This window comes from Caloenas nicobarica, chromosome 2 (genome assembly GCF_036013445.1).
Source record: "Caloenas nicobarica isolate bCalNic1 chromosome 2, bCalNic1.hap1, whole genome shotgun sequence".
Lineage (NCBI taxonomy): Eukaryota > Metazoa > Chordata > Aves > Columbiformes > Columbidae > Caloenas > Caloenas nicobarica.
Window position 1 is genome coordinate 28,129,757 of NC_088246.1, and position 18,783 is coordinate 28,148,539.

At 38.7% G+C, this 18,783-nt stretch overlaps 1 protein-coding gene across 4 annotated transcripts in view; it reads left to right on the forward strand.

The window, feature by feature from the left end:
- Nucleotides 1-18,783, forward strand: part of GLCCI1 (glucocorticoid induced 1) — a 56,099-nt gene that overhangs the window by 22,406 nt on the left and 14,910 nt on the right. For 2 of the 4 annotated variants that reach the window (XM_065627607.1, XM_065627609.1), the window contains exons 3-5: nt 7,278-7,364; nt 14,441-14,557; nt 16,650-16,802. In XM_065627607.1, the coding sequence (XP_065483679.1) occupies nt 7,278-7,364; nt 14,441-14,557; nt 16,650-16,802 (357 nt within the window). The remainder of the gene's footprint in view (nt 1-7,277; nt 7,365-14,440; nt 14,558-16,649; nt 16,803-18,783) is intronic. The other 2 variants (XM_065627608.1, XM_065627610.1) reach the window with 1 other exon arrangement.

The window sequence follows — 18,783 nt, forward strand, 5'->3', positions numbered from 1 at the left end:
TGCAAAAATCAAGCATTTAGCAATGTTTAGTCTGAGTTGAAAAAAAAGTCTTGACTACTTGGAACTATATGAATACATAAAATGTGATCGGCACAGTGAATTCCATTTTTTTAAAATAAAATATTCACTAGGGAGGCTTGTAGATTAACTTGATCATAAAATATTGACTTATGTTTTGGTTGTGTGGGGTTTTTTTGTTTGAGTTCGATGTAGTTTGAAGTATAGCTAATTTCAAGAACTAAGGATGAGATCCAGGCTGTTGATAGGATGCATGCATGGCAAATTAAATTAAAATTTCCTCTTTACCTGGGGAAATTTTCCTCTTTACCTGAGTACCAGCGCAAATACTTCCACTACTTCATGTTTGTTGGCTAAGTAACAGTTTAGCTCATGGGAGTTCATATAGATTATAGTAGCTAAAAATAATACCACTTGGTAGTTTAGCAGAGTGGAAGATGGTAACAAACAAAATAAATAAAACCAAGATAATGAAAATCAATAAAGTGGTTTTTTTATATGAGCATGTTGCATTGGAGAATTGTTTTACTTCTAAACTCATGAACAATACTGACAGTATAACTTATATTGTAGGTGGAATAATTATTTCTCTTTCAAGGGTACTTTTTGTCCCTAATTAAACATTAATTTAAAATCCTATTTTTTTTGCAGTTTCATGAAGGTGGTGATTATGGCTGTTCTAAGTTTCTTAGAATTCCTGGATTTAAAAAAAAAAAACAACCCAAAAGTCAGATTCTGATCTTTGCTGTGATCAGATGAACCTTTAATGACTTTTATTCCAAGTTCTTGTTTCTCAGTTAAGTTCTTTGAACCTGTGTAGTGATCATGAACAAGATATTTCTTCCTTGTCTAAAATTAAACCAGGATTAAAAAAAAAAAAAAAGTATTATTATTTAAATAGAGGAAACAAATTTTTTTTGTGTGTTTTAGTTCCTGTTGCATCTTGGAGGGTAGTAACTGTAGTTTATATATCTGTGTCTCAAGTGTTTTAACTGAAAACACTGAAGAGAAGTGAGGTGGTTATGTTTGCTTTTGGAAAAATGTACTATGACACTATGCATTATGATATTTGTACAGTTCCAGATCTCAGAATTCTGCATGCGTTTATACTTGTGTTTGTATGTGTGCATATGCATGCAACTAGTTGACCTTTGAGAAGCAGCAAGTTTTGGATAATCAAAGGTATGCCATTTTATTTAGTAGTGCTTTAAGTATTTTGGAAATGCAGGGAAACTTACTGTTGTAGGAAGTTATTATATATGTTGATGTACTTTGTGATCCCCTTCCCAATTTCCTCCACTGTCCTACTTCCCTCTCCTTTTCAGTAAAATTTGAACTCTCTTTAAGGCCATTTAAAACTCAGTATAGCTTCCTTCCCCATTTTTTCCCATCTCTGTTGGAAGCACTGAGCAATTTTGTAAACTTCTCCTTCATGCTATACATGTAAGAATTTATACCTTTCTAGCGTGAGGAATAATACAATGTTGAAATGGTTATGCCTGAACCTCAGGATATTCAGAAACATTTGGATAATCACTATAGTTTATTTATATAATTATTTGGCAGTAGCTAAATAATTTTAAAGATTTTTATAAAATTAAAAAGGAGAGATTAGGGCTAAACATATGATGTTGGCGTCATAACAAAGATATTGCAGGTTAAAGATCATCTATGTAATCTTTCTCAATCTGAACAATACAAAGAAAAGAACAAATGACCAAAAATGATCAAGTGGAATATGATTCAGTAATTTTTATTCCCCCCCCCGCCCCCCCCGAATTCCTAAGCTGAACTCCAATATGACTGGATATGCCTTTTTCATTGTATATGGCAATTACAAATTGCACAAACAGAAATGAAGAAAGTTGGCAAAGTGCCTTTCAGAATTTTTACTTCTCTAATCTTAAAAATAATGCAGAGTTATTAAACTGGAATGCTTGGCTAAAATATGTTTTTGTTCTTGTGTGTAGGTCAAGGCTTTAGTGTAGTTATCTCTCGTCTTTTGAATGTTTTGTTTCCTTTTGGGTAGATATTTTGTTGCTTAAAAATTAACATAATAAACCAGGAGGCTCAATTACCTGAAGCTTTTTTTACTGGTGTATTAGTTAACCATTGTTTTCATGGGATATTTTAATGACGTATGTCAAGGGAAGGGACAAGGAGGACTAGATGTCATGTAACTATGAATTTGTCATTCTAACTTCTCTTAACCTGTCTGGTGTTGAAAAGGAGTTGTCACCTATAGTCAAATTAACTTCTAGGTCTTTAGGCTGTTTTTATAAAATTTCTAAAGGGCATTTGAGTGCTTTAGAAAACATCTGAAGACTCATCAGACTTTGTCTGCTAGTGGTGGTGTTGCATTTCTTTTGAATATGAAAGTTTTTCAAAACCATTATTGCTTCCCCTGTAAAAGTAAGACTTGTGTTCTTAATCTTTGCACCCATCCCCCCAACGTAGTTAATCTGGAATGCGGGCTAGGTATAGTAATTAGAGTGAAGGGCTGACAATAAAATGTGAGATATTTAGAGTAATTCAGTCTTATTTTAGGTTTAGGTAGGTTGGTACTCCATGCAGTCATTTTGATCTAAATGAAGTGGAAAGAATGTAGGTGTATATCCCTGACATAGCTGGAAAAGCAAAGCAGAATTACCAAACACGTTGGAAGAAATGCTAATCTCTACAAGGTTGGGTGAGTTAGAACAGTGGTGGTTGTGATTTACATTAAGACTGAGGAGAGCAGCCAGATGTGGTGTTCTCAGCATGTCCTGTCCCGTGTGCATGCTTTAAGCATTGTGTCAACTGGGTCTGGGACCATGAATCTTCACGTTTTGAAATATCAGTGATTCTCCTTCTGAAGCCGCATTATGCGTTACTTAGTGTTTTCAAGGTTCTCCTCCTAAAATGTTTTAAATCTTAGTTTCTGAATATAGACTTGCAGGAATAATCCTTCCATTTCATGAAGTTCGGTTCATACTTAAGTGATGCTGTAAATTTGTTTCAGCTCTGAAATATTACCAGCTTCACAGATAGTGCCTGTGACCTCTCCTACTGTGTTTCTGACTTGAGGTACAGCAACTTTGGTTTTGTTTGTTATGACTGAGAAGTTTTTCTTCAAATACATTTTTGAGTTACTTTTTTACTTTCATTATTTTTTTAGTATGTTTAACACGTGGAAGGTACACTTGCAGCTTCAAACGAAGGCTTCCATGGATAAGCCTGTTTTGTAGTTGTGAATAAAGATGGGAAAACTATTTTCATGAAATGTGGTGTATCAAGGGTGCTGTACACCCCCATCTTATTTGTGATGTAAATTACAACATTCAAGTGAGATAACCAGGTGCCCATACATGAGCTAACCTTAAAAAGCAGAATTTCTGTTTGAATGTAACAAGTGTGGGGTTCATTTGTTTGGGGTTTTCATTTTGTGGGTTTTGTTTGTTTCCCCCCCTGCTTTTTTTTTTTAAGCTTTTGCTTGAATATAAGAATTTGGGGTTACAAATCCAAAACTTGTCTTCATATAATGTGGGTTACAATGTATTATAAGCAGCAATTTCTAGGGTTTGAAGAAGACTGGATTGCTATAATATTCTAGTAACTACTTATGTTGTGGTTTTTAACCTTTTTTCTTTTTTCCCATCTGAATAAAAATGGCACATTAATATAATATTGCCTGACTTGAGTACTGTGCTAGGAACATCGTATAGTATTTGTAATCTAATACTGCAAATAAAATTGAAGGACACAAATAGTCTGGCCCCTGTATACTGGTACTTGTATGTATATTTTTAAAGGTTGTGACTTGACTCAGTTTACCAAAAATCGAAAGCAGCTATGTAATCTTTGTCTCAAGGGAGATGGTATTTGAATGGAAGAGAGTGTCAAAGCATGTTTGAGAAAGGACAAAATTAGTACTAGGTGAATGGATGTTTTATATTTTTTGTTTCTGATTAAGTCAACTGCAATATAGGGATTCGCACCTCTCTGCTAACAGTCAACAGTGTTGTTGATGAAGTTCTTCAGGGTGTTGCTATTAATTTGGCTTTGTTCTTACTGTCTGGATCAATATCTGTGCTTATTTAAAAAATACAAGCAAGCTCTTGCTTTCTACATTTTTTTTAACATCGTACTTTTCTTTATTGAGAAACTCACTTCGGCTTTTTAGGTGCTTGATGTCTTTTCTGTTCTGTTTATTAAGCTGTAGTCGAAAGCCTATAAGTTTGTAGTGATCTCTGGTACACCCTCCTGCACTACAGGTAAATATTTAAGCACCTGAAATGCCTATTTCTATTATCACACACAGAATCACAGAATGTTAGGGATTGGAAGGGACCTCAGAAGATCATCTAGTCCAATCCTCCTGCCAGAGCAGGAACACCTAGGTGAGGTTACACAGGAAGGCGTCCAGGCAGGTTCTGAATGTCTCCAGAGAAGGAGAATCCACAACCTCCCTGGGCAGCCTGTTCCAGTGTTCTGTCACCCTCACTGAGAAGGAGTTTCTTCTCAAATTTAAGTGGAACCTCTTGTGTTCCAGCTTGGACCCATTACCCCTTGTCTTACTGTTGGTTGTGACTGGGAAGAGCCTGGCTCCATCCTCGTGACACCCACCCTTTATATATTTATAAACATTAATGAGGTCACCCCTCAGTCTCCTCCAAGCTAAAGAGCCCCAGCTCCCTCAGCCTTTCCTCATAAGGGAGATGCTCCACTCCCTTCATCATCTTTGTGGCCCTGCGCTGGACTCTCTCCAGCAGTTCCCTGTCCTTCTTGAACTGAGTGGCCCAGAACCAGACACAATATTCCAGATGAGGTCTCACCAGGGCAGAGTAGAGGGGAAGGAGAACCTCTCTCGACCTCCTAACCACCCCCCTTCTAATACACCCCAGGATGCCATTGGCCTTCTTGGCCACGAGGGCACAGTGCTGGCTCATGGTCATCCTGCTGTCCACCAGGACTCCCAGGTCCCTTTCCCCTACACTGCTCTCTAATAGGTCATTCCCCAACCTATACTGGAACCTGGGGTTGTTCCTGCCCAGATGCAAGACTCTGCATTTTCCCTTGTTATATTTCATTAAATTTTTCCCCGTCCAACTCTCTAGCCTGTCCAGATCTCGCTGGATGGCAGCACAGCCCTCTGGCGTGTCAGCCACTCCTCCCAGTTTGGTGTCATCAGCAAACTTGCTGATAGTACACTCAATTCCCTCATCCAAGTCGTTGATGAATATATCGAATAATACTGGTATACTTCATCCTGGAGTTGTTCCCCAAGCTATGGAGCAGCGCTGCGTTCAGAAAACACTCTTTGGAAGATAAATTTTCAAAGAATTCCCTTTGCATTGATGTTTTTCTGGTTTTGTACGAGAGTGTGATTCCAGCTGTACTTAAAATATAGTAAAATAACAGAAGAACAATTTTAATCGGAAAGTAAATTGAAATAGAGGATGAAAGCCCATTATTTTGAAAAAGGAGCAAATTTCCCTTGTTTTCTCTAGTTCTTTAGAAATCTGTAAGCCACTTCATCATTAAGAAAAACAAACAAAAAACCATTAAAAGCAGTACAGTGTCTTTCACACAAATTTCAGGGAGGTGGTAAGTACCCAATCTGCAAGAACAAGTAATTATTTAGAACGTGGCTCTGCTAAAATGCAGAGAGAGAGAATGCACACATAGGTAGTGTGTGTGTGACAGGGGCTCCGCTTTGGGTGACAAGAGTCATGGGTTGCCTGGCTGAGGGACTCCCATGTTTTCCTCAGTTTTAAATAGCTATGTTAACTCTTCACTCTTTTTACCGACTTTATTTCATAACCGCGTTATCTTCTGGTTTATTCCCCAGACTTACACAAAGAGAGTCATATAATAAATACACAGAACTCTTTAACTTTTTATAAAGATTTGGTTTTTCTTTCCTGGGAACATGCAGCAAAAGCCTTGTTACTGATGTTTTCCGTTTTGCTTTCTAATTGCCTGCACAGCTTTCTGGGTCTTTGGTGGAAGTGTTCCTGGTGGTGTAAAAATAATGGAGAAAAAACCCCACCAAAAGCATGGGAAGTGCAGGGCTGGCAGAAGACACGAAGTGACTTAGCACACTAAATATTTGCACTCAGGAATTAGGTGCCAGGCTGCAGGCCATATAGTACTATTGCTATGAAGGTATAGCCTGTGGTCTGAAGCTGCATGTCAGTGTCTTATGGTTCCAGGCATAGAGGAGCAGGATTTCCATGCATGAGAAGGAAGTTCTGCAGGAAGGTGGATCCCATACCCTACCTGTCCTGCTGGGGTGGGGTCCTGTCTCCTTGGAGAAGTATCAGCAGTGGTCCCCTCCCTGAAAAACCTCACTGCCAAATTCTCATTGCTTTCAGTGGTATCGGTTTATTTCTTGAGGCCTTATTGTGAAAGATTGAGCTAATACTAGTAGGAATTGCTGAAAGAAACCCCTTTGTTTTTTCTTTTCATTAATTTATATAGGTGCTTATAGCCCTGAGTTTTATATCGTTCATACCTTGAACTCTCCTTGGACTTTAGATGTTCTTATTGCTCCTCTGGCAGCTGGTGACTCTTATTCAGAAATGCTGGTGGATACCCTCAATTTTTGTAATAGTTTTTTGGTGGATAAACGCAGGAACTGGGAGGTCTGGCTTCCAGACCCTTCTCAGTCTTTGGGGTTTAACTTTATAGCTCCTACATCCAAGGACAGTCTCTGAACTTCTGGGCTTGCAGGCAAGGCTAGAAAAGGCCCACTCTCCACTGTTATGCTCATGTAGGTTGGTGGCAAAAGTAATAAAAGGTGTATCAAACTCTGTATCAAGTCGGAGTTACCAAGAAGGAATGATTATATGGCCCAGTGATTAAGGAAGACAAGTGGGAGAAGTGAATCCTGGCTTTTGGTCTCTGAGCCTGTATATTTTTTTTAATCTCGTGGTTTTCTAAACTGTTGACTGAGTGAAAACTAGAAATGGATGCCAAAGCGCACATGGAAGTAGCCAGGTAAGGTTTTTTTTGTGATTGTCAGGCCTCTGATTCCTTCTTTAGTGATTTGCATTGTCCTCACCCTTTGTAAACACAGGTTTGCAAAGCCTTAGTTTTCTAGATTGTGTTTATGTATTGGGACTATTACTGCTGCTTATCAGATTCTGAAATTTATTCCTCATGTATAACGCCTGAAGTCTGACACTGCAAAGAGTAAAACAGTTATTTGTGCCGAAAGTTTTTCTTACCTGGAGAATTCAGTGCAGTACATTCTCTTTTTATTTTTTTCCTTGTAGACACCTAGCTGTTGGGCTGAAGAAGGATCAGAAAAGAGATCACATCAGCGCTCAGCATCATGGGGAAGTGCTGATCAACTAAAAGAGGTGAGACATGTTGCACAGTGGAGACTTTCAAGTTTTGAACGTGCCCAAGACATTTTTTTAATCCTTATCTGGAGTCCAGGAAACTACACCCTTTCCCTCCCCTCTGTTGCTTTTGAAACAAGTTTTACTTCAACCTAAGAGTTGTTTCAAGACTGGTTGTTATTTTATGCCTGTTGGATTTCCTCGCTTCCTACTACGGTGTTGGCTGTGACCAAGTGGCCAGAGTGTGTGCTGAGGAACCACCTTGTTGCTTACTAATTTTCTGTTCAGAGTTACTTTAGCTATCTTTCTGTTCTTAACCACTGTTGTCCTGAAAGAGGCAAAGTGTAAGTTGCTACGTTAGCATATTCTTGTTTGGAAATTTCATTCAAGTTTAAGGGTGGAGATAGAGAGGACATCACTTTCAGAAATTAAAGAGGAGGATAAATGTTGATACAGTAGTGGTATGATTACTTGAAAAGCTCTCTTAATCATATGTATTTTGCTGTAGACTACAATTGCAGCTAGAAAGAACCCACCAAAAGTGAAGTGGATTTGCATCATCAGAAAGTAGATACAGTAAAATGGTCTCCATCTCAGCCAAAATGACAATATTTCTCGTTTTGTCCCACTAAACTCTATTCTGTTCAGAGTTCATGTAACTCTAGCTCTGTCTGCTACCTAGTAACTGGCCTGCAGTCAGCCTCATGCCACTTTCAGGAAGAGTGCAACTTCTCTTCAAGACCTACACCTTTCTTTTTAATAAATGAATCTTGCAAGATTCTCATGGGATGGGACTTTCCCCTGATGCTCTGGGCTTTTTGCATCCCCTTTCCTCATTCCCTGTTTAACAGGACATTAAAAAGATGAGAAGAAATTTGTCTGAGGAGATGATGTTACTAGCAACATATAGTCTCCTTCCAGACCGCCACTGATAGTAGGAGTAGTTGTCAAAAGCAGTAATGTAACTTTAATTACCTGAATTTTAAAATCAGATTTGACAAATACAGAGTAATCTTGTATTCCAGTGGTGGCAACAGCCTTATATTTAAAGCTGAGGACCTGGGCCAAAGAGAGGTCAATCCAGAAAGGGTTGCCTATTCCCATCTCATTGAGTACCTGTTATGAAAGCCATCAAAGCTAATTTATTAGTACATAGGTCTTCAGTTGTCTGGGTGTTTTCATTTTGCAGCTGTGAGCAAGCACTCAGAATCACAGATTAAATTCCCAGAAATTAGTGCAGGAGTTTTGTCTTACAAGTTTTGGCTTAAACATTACCTACCCGCACAAAGGAATTGTAGCAGGGGAAGGAATAGCATCTGTATTGCCAGGATAATGATTGCTTGCTCTTACTGAGAGACCATCCTTCATCTTCTGGCAGTTCCTGATCAAGTTCCGCAACAAGCAGCTTTTCTTCACCACAGGGCTGTGACTGTCAGTGATAGCAAAACCTTCAGCATGTAAGCAAGTCTCTGCCATTTGATAACAATGATCCATTGTGCCAGGCTGCCATCCTTGTTATGGACTAAACCACAAGAGAAATGCAAGAAATGTGGGGCTGATGGGTTTCACAGTTCCTTTCTGGTAGAACGCAGTAATCGAAAAATGGGGTTTGTGGAAGGGAGTTATTTCTATACAAATTTTGCAATGGTTGTTCATACCAAAACCTGTCCTTGTCTTTTCCAGCTTATAGTTCTTCCCCTTCCTCTATTTTCCTTTCTCCAGCCTCTCAAGCCAGTTTTCTTGCCCTTTGTAGTTCCCTGGGTTCATAGTTCCCATGTCGTTCTGCATGCTTTATCCAGCCAGTTCTCGTCTATCCTTCCTTACTTGAATTCTTACTCAGTTACCTTCCATCTCCTTGTCTGTTCTGTCTCTCCATTGTTTGGCTTCTATTTTATCCCTTTTTTTTTCTTTTCCTTCACGTGTAAGTCCTGGTTACAGCTTCTCTGTCTGGCTACTTAATGCCTTTGTGGTGGGTGTTAAGAGTTCGTTCAATACCAAGAGTATCTGCACTCAATTTTTGTGCCACAGTAATTAGCGGTTTCTGGAAGGAGAAACTCTCTGGGGCAATTCTATTCAAACCGTAAAGCCCACTAGAGACAGTATTGCTAGCAAATGTTGCTGCCAGTTCCAAACATCTTCCTTGAACATGTCCAAACTGAAATTTTTGCTAAAGCTTTGCCAAATGTAAAGATTTTTCCAAGAGAATAGAGGGGCATGTTTTCACCACAAAGGATCCTCAGACAAATGTTTGGCTTTTTCTTCCAAAGCGTTGAACAACAGTTTCCCAGGTAAAAAGCTACAATAATGCGTATTAGCACATAAAATGGTAAAATTATTTCCATCCCTCTTTCATTTTAATCTCATTTGTAAAACAACTCTAATACCTGTGCTGAAATCTCTGATGAGAAGGGGATAGGAGAGATGAATGTTGCATGGTGGACTTCAGAGAAAATTTGACAAAGTTACAGGCAACTGAAAGCAAGAGCTTAAGTAATGGAAATAAAAGAATCACCTCTCCTGGGCAACTGCATTTGTTATGAGTAACACAGGTAACAGTAGTTCTGCTCAGCATTTTCAATTGTTTCCCATATCATTTGACAGTAAACAAGTAGGTAGCTGTTTACAGTTTCCTTGGCTTGTCTTAGCAGTTTGGATTCATGTTTTCTTGCTCCAACAATGGAATGATTTCTAGCATGTATTTTTTGTTATGTTGACAGTGTAAGCTAGCCAAATACTTGTATGCATAGTTTTAATTGGTTTTGATAGAAGATTGAATGTGCTTTTAAGTTTTAAAAAATGTTTTTTCCTTGCTTAGTTTGAGTACTGTTACAATTAAATGCATTTATTTAGCCCAACTGGGAACTCTTTTAAAAAGACTTACATTTAAAAAACCTAAAAATGAATGTATAGACTTAAGATCCCAAGCAAGCAAATGAATTCTGTATTACCACATAAAAAAACTCTGGGGAGTCAAATTATTTTGCCCTTGAACTGAAATAGTTGGGTGTCAGGACTGAATCTGTCTAGCAGTGAAATAGGCAATGCTTGCTTTCTTGTAGTGGGTCTGTTAAAAATTTTAGAGTGTACCTTTTTTTTACTACCTTGACAGTTTCATTTTTTGTTCTGAAGGGTTCTACTGCTTGTTTTTATGAAGTCTTGAATATAACTTGTAAGATAATGCCAGGGTGCTTTAACATTATGTCCCATCTAGACGTGTATCTATTAAAATAAAGATTGCTATCAGTCTTTGTACTGGACACAAACCAAGTAGTGGTTTGAACCACTGGTGTGTTTTTTCCCTTTCAACCGGAATAGTTTGAAATTCTGTTGAAGTTGAATAGGGACAGTTTTAGTTATAGCTTACCAGGAACTGGAATTTATCCAGAGCTGGAAAAACCCAGAATTTAAAACAAGTGGTTTTCAGTTCATGTAGGTTTTTAAAGACATCAGTATTTCAGACAACTGATTTTTCTCTTCCCTTAAGCACTTCTGTATGCTGCATCTGTTACACTGACACCAGCAAACTCCTGTTGCAAGGTCCCTTTTCCTCTAACAGAGACTTGAAAAGGACTTTGGAATAAAAGAGAATCAAATATGAGAGCATGCACTTTTTATGTGCACTTTCATATACCAATAGAAAGATTGTGTTCAAAGGTTTAGGGTGAATTTCTAATGCTTGTTTTAGTCTTTGACCTACTGATTAACTTGTTTATTAGCAAATGGTTCATGAATGAGTTAGAGCTCACTCTCATTAATGAGGAGTTTGTGGCTTGTTCAGCAATAGAAGTTACTATGTTGTGCAGCCTGAATTGTAGAAATGCAACCTATTAGCTGGTAAATATTAATGAGCACTTGGGACAGGAATGGTGAGATGTGATCTGCTCCTGGGCACATGAGGAAAATGATTGTTTTTTAGCTGCCCTATTAAAATGGGGTGTTTTGTTACTGCACTTTTTTTTTCCTGCAGTATAGCACGTTATTTTTTTCCTGCCTTGTATTCCAAACTGAAATATCTGTATTGCTGCCCAGAATGGTCTAGTGTCAGAGTGTATTTACACCATTGTAATGGCTGGATCTTCAAGTACGTGTTTTCCTGATACCAATCACTTGGTACCATTTTCTTTGCAGAGCAAATTCGCTAGCTGATATTTGTTGCATTGGTCAGGCGCCCAAGAGACAGGATCTGCTGCTGCTTTGAGATACTTGGTAAAACAGGTGCCATGAAGACATACGTTTCATACTCCTTCCTCACTACACAAGTTATATTTGCTTTCCTGGGAGTAGTGTACCTCGTACCTGTCTGCAGCTGATTTTGGTTGTGTTTGGTGCTCTGATTGTGCTTCTCTGCTGCTTAGGAAGAAGGTGAAGGTAAACTTCTGGGAAACTAGTGCAGCTCCCTGTTCCTCTTAGTAGTTGTGGCTTTGAGTTTGAGATGGAAAATAATTGGAAATAAAAAGATAATCTTGTAGAAGAAAAAAAAAACCTATTTGGATTTCAAGATCAGCTTTAGTGTATGGTAGACTCACTGGACTCCCATTGGTGGAAAGATGGAGCATCACTTGGTTTGGAGGATTCTTCTGTCCATGGACTGGGTGCCACTGCCTGCTTAGTGTGGCTGCTCTGAAGCTGTGTTGTCTGTGCTGGAAAGTCTCTCTCTCCTGTGTCTGGAGGAGGAATAAGAAATGGCAGATTCCTGTTTGTGTCCATCATTTCTTTTTGTGTGTGTGTGATGGTAACTACCACATCATGGAAAGCTACGGTACTTCAAATTCAGGGCTAAAGGCAAATTATGAGAAGATGTATCTATTATATTTCTAAACTGCATTGCATGTTTAGTGATCCTATTAGCTCCAGATACAGTCAGATTCTTCAAAATGTTTTAATCTTTTTCCACCCAAGAAGCCTTTTCTTTCTGTAACTGTCAAGAACCTACTGCCTGCCAAATTATACATACATACTTGTGAGGTGACAGAGAACCTCAGATTCTAGGGCTCCATGATTCCTTTCAGGATATCAGAGCTTCAGGGTTTTGGTTGATCTATGGAGACACACCAGCCTATCAGCACTCTCCCATTTAATGCTTTCACTGTCTAAATTTTACACTAAGAGGCTACATTCTCAGAGATTTGCAAGCTGTTTGTGAGAGAAATCAGTCAGCCTGATCTCTGAGGTGGAATTGTATATATCTTTTTTTTAATAGCATGCTCCCAAGGAAAGCTCAGAAAGCTAGATTTCATTTAAATAAAAAAATAGGGTATTTAACTTTTGAACCAGGAGGAAATTGCACAGCATTGACAGGCAGCAGAAATGAAAGATGTATATACAGCACTCTCCCTGCTTTCTGATAATTCTTGTAGACATCGTTTTTCTCCCCTGTTCTTAAGTTTTTAAAGGTGAAGATGAAGATTTATTCCTATTCTCCCCATTCTCCCACATTCTAATGCAAGACATAAATCTTTGTAGATGTATATGTACTTACCAGGCTGGTTACCTGCTTGCTTATTCATCTTTCCATGTAGCTAGGTTTCCTAATTGCCACTATTGATACAGGGAGAATGGGGAAAGGCTGGACAACTTTCTTGTTTTGTTTTGTGGGTGTTTTGTTTGTTTTTTGTAGAGATGAAGTATCTCTTCAGATTCCTTCAAAGTTTCTTCCAGCATGATGCCTGAGTTATACCTTTCATCAAGAGACTAGTCTCCCAGTTCTATAAGTCTAGCTTGTCTGTGTTAGAAACTCAGTTGTATTAAGGCTCTGTCTTGATGTACTATACACACAGACCCTTTTGGAAATCTGAACTGTGTCTGTTGTTGAAAGATCAAAGTATTCAGCCATTTCTGAGTAGCGGTTCTCTGAATATGGCTAACAAGCTGTGGCAAGACTTGATATGAAACCTTAAAGTAGATCCTTCTTTTGTGAGTGGTACCAGAAAAATCACAAAGAAAACTCCACAGCCTGCAGCAAAGCTCAATCCAAACCTCTTCACCAAGCACTGTCATCTCTGGCACTGTGAAGAGTGATGTGAAGTGATTCTCTACTAGAGAGTCGCTTTGCAAGGGCACCAGTGATGTATTTGTCTACTTGGAGTTAACCTCAGAGTGCATGTACTTGTAAGCTGTCACTCAGAGGTTACTTTCCAGCTGATGAAGTTCTTTGAAATATTAATTCCATGTGCATTCAGTTCTCCTTACTTACCCTTCAGGTTTTTAAAAATTGTATCTCCTAGCTGAGTTGAAATGGGGCAGTGCTGTGTGTGCTGAGCGTGCAGGAGAGTGGGACTTGAGCACAGAGGAAAAAATTATCCAATCTTAAGGCAGTATCTGTACATGTTGGGTGAATTTACACATAGTGTAAACTTCTCAGACAATGCTTATTGAGATACTCTCTTATGTAGAAATTATCCAGGAGGAATAAATAAGTGGAGGAGTCCCTAGACGAAATTCTTCGGTTTCTGTTAAGGAGCAGGTCAAATGGATAATGGCTTTAGTTGCATTTGACCTTTAAAATATGTAACTTTTGATTAGACATCTTTGCAGCAGACCGCAGAAAAGATAATTCCATCTGCCTGAAGGAATCTGTGATAATTTAGCCTGCAGGGAAATGCTATTAAATGTATTAAATAAGTTCTCCAAGATGAGCAATGCATATTGATTGCCAGTTGTTTGTGAAGGCTCTTTGCTTTTAGGAGGAATTAGCACTGGAAAACTTCAGTTTGGTTTAAGGTCAAATAAATTAAACTGTAGGCTTTATAGTCCCCAGTTTAAACCAGTTATAGGCCAGAAACTGCTGCATATTGTCATTATGACTACTTCTGTTTGCATTAGTTATTATGGTGCTCGTTTGTAAATGGGGACGTTTAGTACTTAAACTAAGCCTGCTGTTATATTCAGGTTGGCAATTAGGGCAGATGCTTTGGAGAAAGCATCTCATAAGCAGAAAGAAGCTTTAATGCTCATGCTTCAAGGGAAGACAATCCCATATGCTTGTAAAATCCTCCAAAGAGGACTTAAAATGTCTGTGATTCACTTTATACGGCAAGATTTGGGCAGGTATCCATTCAGTAACTCATTATCACTTCACCTGAACTTCTTTCCAGCAGATTGCCAAACTGAGGCAGCAGCTTCAGCGCAGTAAGCAGAGTAGTCGTCACAGTAAAGAGAAAGAACGTCAGTCACCTCTCCATGGCAACCACATAGCAATCAGTCAGACTCAGGTAAGTAGATAGTTGCTTGTATCAACAGCCTCCTACCTTATCAGGGTGGGGTGAATAGCCTGCTGTTTATTTCTGCATTTCTTCTGTTTGTTTTCTTACGTGGTACACTGAAATGCTTAACAACCTGATACCATTGCATCTTCACTGAAATTTATTTGATAGTTGTCATATAATAAAAGAAGGAAGGATTGCAGCAGGATAGCAACTAAAATATATATTAAGATGCTGTAAAAATTCTGAGCGTGGCCAGATAAGACGGTGTTTCCAGGAATACATACTTGCTTGCAAGACTAATTTTTGTGGTACACTTATCAAAAATCCCTGCTCGCCTGGAAGGTATTTGCTTATCAGTTTCACAACCCAATTTCATCTCAGCTGGTTAAAAAAAAAAAAGAAAAAAGAAGAAAAAGAAAGTACCAAGAGTGTAAACAGTCTGGATTGGCAGCCCAACAATTGATCAGTCTTTGAGCAGCAAGCAGAACACTAACTGGCTTGTTACAAACAGACCTGTAATTCACCTTACCGTGTATTCATCAGTAAAAGACAGCAATGCTGTATCACCAGAGATTCGAGGGAAACTATCATTCCCTTGTCCCACCTTAGGAACCTTCCTGATACTTCACTTATTGGTCAGTTTGCCAGAGAGGCAATTTCCACATGATGTCAAGAAAAACAATATTGTGGTATTTACTTTCTTAGAAAGTTATAATTCACCTTGAATTTAAATTCAACTGAAATCAAAGTTGATGCTTGTCACAGTATGCCATCCCTGGTGACTAGGGGATCTGTTACACTGCAGGACAAAAGTCTCTTTCTTCATAGTTTTGTCTGGGTCATACCTGTTGGTGATTGTGGTAGTCCAGAATCATTGTCAGTATAGGATCCTGTCTTCCAGCATGAGAGTTTGTGGTTGCAGTGGCTTCCTGAAACTCTTATGCCTCTATAACAAAGGATCCCACTACAACTAGTATAGAAAAGGGTTTTGCTTTCCATCTTAAAGGAAGCTGTTGCAGGTACCTGCGCCACTCTTCATAGTCACAGTAAAACCCGTCTTTGGCACAGACTGAAATGCACCTAGGACATATGCTTTGAAGGAACATTCTTTAGTACTTGGGGCTCACTTTGTCATGGCTCATGCAACGTTTTGATTTCTTGAGGAGGTGTTTTCTGATGAGGCTGGTGAAGTTCTTAGTTCTTCTCACCATTGTGGGAAGCCATCCTGCAGGTAGTGTGTTTTGTCAGAGTCAGAGAATGCCTCCACACAAGTGACATCCACACAAGTGACATGCACCTTTGGAGCTGCATGTTGTGCAAGGTTCATTTGTCAAGAACATTTTGTCTTAAGCATCCTGTGATTCTGTGAACAAGAGGAAAATGCTGCTCATGGCTGGCAGGGTAGGTGCATCTGTGCTTTGTAGCTGCTGCCAAGGTAAAGCTTCTGAGGTTAACTGTGCAAGAAGTGTGCGCGCTCTTGTGAGTGGTTCCTGTTGGTAACAGAGCTTCACCCCAACAGCTTTTTCTGAAAACCATACCTGTATTTATTTACGTGCTTGATTCTTAAACTCCAAATTATTTCTTTCAAGACCTTTGACACAAAGTTCTGAAAAGCTATAAGCTAATGAAATTAAAGGTTCAAAACAGATGCTTTATTTTTTCTTCACTAAAGCCAACCAAAAGAGAATAAAAGTGCATTAAGTGAATATTTCAGTTGAGTGGTTAAGCTTTAGGAATGTTGGGAAATGCCTTTTGGATCCCAGTTAAACCATCAGCCTCAGCACCTCATGTACTCCCCCTGCCCCACTGGGTGTGCTGTAATCTATACATCTGGAAAGTACATATACCTGCCTACTTACTGATAAGTGAAGTAGTAGAATGCTTTATTATAGAAAACTTCTTTGAGTTAAGTAGAAGTGATTTTAGCGGCTTTTGATTTATGCAGGTATTTTTATTTAAGTTTGCCAAGTAAAGATCATCTTCTGGATGGCAAAATTAATACATATCTTCTTACTTTTCAGTTTTTTTAGCACTGATCTCAGACTCCTGTCTTTATTCTGTTTTCCAGCTTCAAATCATGTTGTTCTCTACTTTCTAGGCTTCTATTTCCAGATCAGTCCCTATGCCATTGTCAAACATTTCAGTGCCAAAATCAACTGTTTCACGTGTGCCGTGTAATGTAGAAGGAATAAGCCCTGAACTGGAAAAAGTATTCATTAAGGAAAACAGTGGAAAAGAAGAAGTATCCAAGGTAAGCTTATATTAACGTGTTTATGATTGTTTTTCCTTTGTAATCTATAAACACATGGGAAACCTTCCTTGTGAAAAACCCTCCTTGTGGCTGAAATTACAAATAATTTTCTTCAAAGAACTGTTTATTTGAAAATTTTGCTTCAGTGGTTTAGGATGGGTGGTTTTTATTTTTTAAGGGCTTCTGGCCAAACATGTTTAGAATGCACTTTCTGTAGAGAACTTGAAAGTTTTTGTGCAAAATGCAAGTGCTTGAAAATTTAGATACTTCAGGCTACAGTAGTAAGTAATTAGAGATCAGGAGATGAATTTATTTGCTCCATTTTTGCATCCTTTTTCTTAGGCAAGACTGAAGTTTTCTGTGCTATGCTCTGCTTTTTGGTTTTAATGCTTTTCTTCCATAAACTGAATGTGGACTGTTTTACTTGCATGAAACCGCTGTGATCTGTCTTGGGAGATCTCTGTATGGGAAATACTGACAAACAGCTTTGCACATGTGGGAGAACTGGAGCAATGGAATTGTCATTGAGGAACACTGTAGTACTTAGATGACATTTAAAATGGGAAATCCTTGGTTTACAGCCACTGTTTCCTAAATAGCCAATGAAAATTTTCTGTTGTGGGATAAACTACTCTGTTTTTTCTAATCTTCTCAAAGATGTAGGTTGTGTTTTGGTTTGGTTTTTCCGTGAATGGTCATGTAACAGCAACTCAATGTACAAGTCAAGCTATAAAACTTGAATCAGAGGTTTAAGATTTCAAAACCTGATATTTTTAGTTCTTCATTTCAGCAGTAAACTTCAAAAGCTTTTGAATAGTCTTGCCTTCTCCAGAGACTTAGTTATGTGGACAGAGCAGCCTTAAGAATGAAATACTGTAGTCGTAGATGTTTTATGCTAACTTTGCTTTCCTGAGGCTGTCCTCCCTTTAGGAGGGGGGGTGTGTTGTAACAAGAGAATAAAGAAAATAACACGCAAACCGAAATAGACAGCCCAAATCAATAAAGCTTATTGCACCATCTCCAACCAGGGTATAAAAATGTATGTATTACAGTGCCACCGTTAGTGTTGCTAAGGCTAGAGTTGTAATCTCCGATGGTTAGAGGACATTTCATTTATTTATCAGACAAATCATCTTCATAAATGTTGTCCTTGGGCTTTAACAACGTCTTACTTGGGATGCAGAGCTCGGTCTCGTAAGTTACTCAATGTACTGGCTCTGGTCCAGCCAAACAGTTAAGCACATACTTAAGTGCATTGTTGGACTGGGGCCAGAGGTGCTCAGCAGTTTACGCAACCAAGGCAATAGCGAACCCTTCCTCCAAACATCTAGCTGCAGAGAGTCTTCAGACACAAAAGAAAGTCATAAATTAGATGTTGCCCTCGAAGTCACGTCTGTCTTTGTGGGCAGAAGGTGGTTTCCTGCTATGTAACTGTTTGTCACTGTGAAGTCTGGTGTAGTGGGACCTAAAGCAGGACTCCTAGAGCTCTCCTTGAGCTTGCTAGATCTCCTGGCTCCCTTATGGAAGATCGTAACAGGAGTAATTTACTCAATCTTACTGCTGGTGAACTTTCTCCTAATACAACAATTTAGCATATTTTTAGCTCGAGGGAGTTTGGGCAGCTAGGTTAAAGGTTAGGAATTACTGCACGAAAGATAAACCATAGGAAACCAAACTTCATTAGATTCACTGCTTGCAAAACAATTTCTTTCAGTTTTCTGCCATTCATTCATGCTGTAACATTCTGTGTTTTTAGAAAGTATTTTAAAATAGCTATTTTAGTTGGTTGCGTTGGGTGGTATGTGAAGGCTACATTATTCTATAGACTCGCTTGGAAGATTGGTGTGCTTCTGGGTTTTCAGCGGGTTTCTTTTAATCTGTTGCCACGTTTACTTCACAGTTTTAACTGTGTGTGTGTTCAGATCTTAATTTTCATATGAATAGATCTGTCCAGCTGCATGAAACACTTTGTGCCCTATTG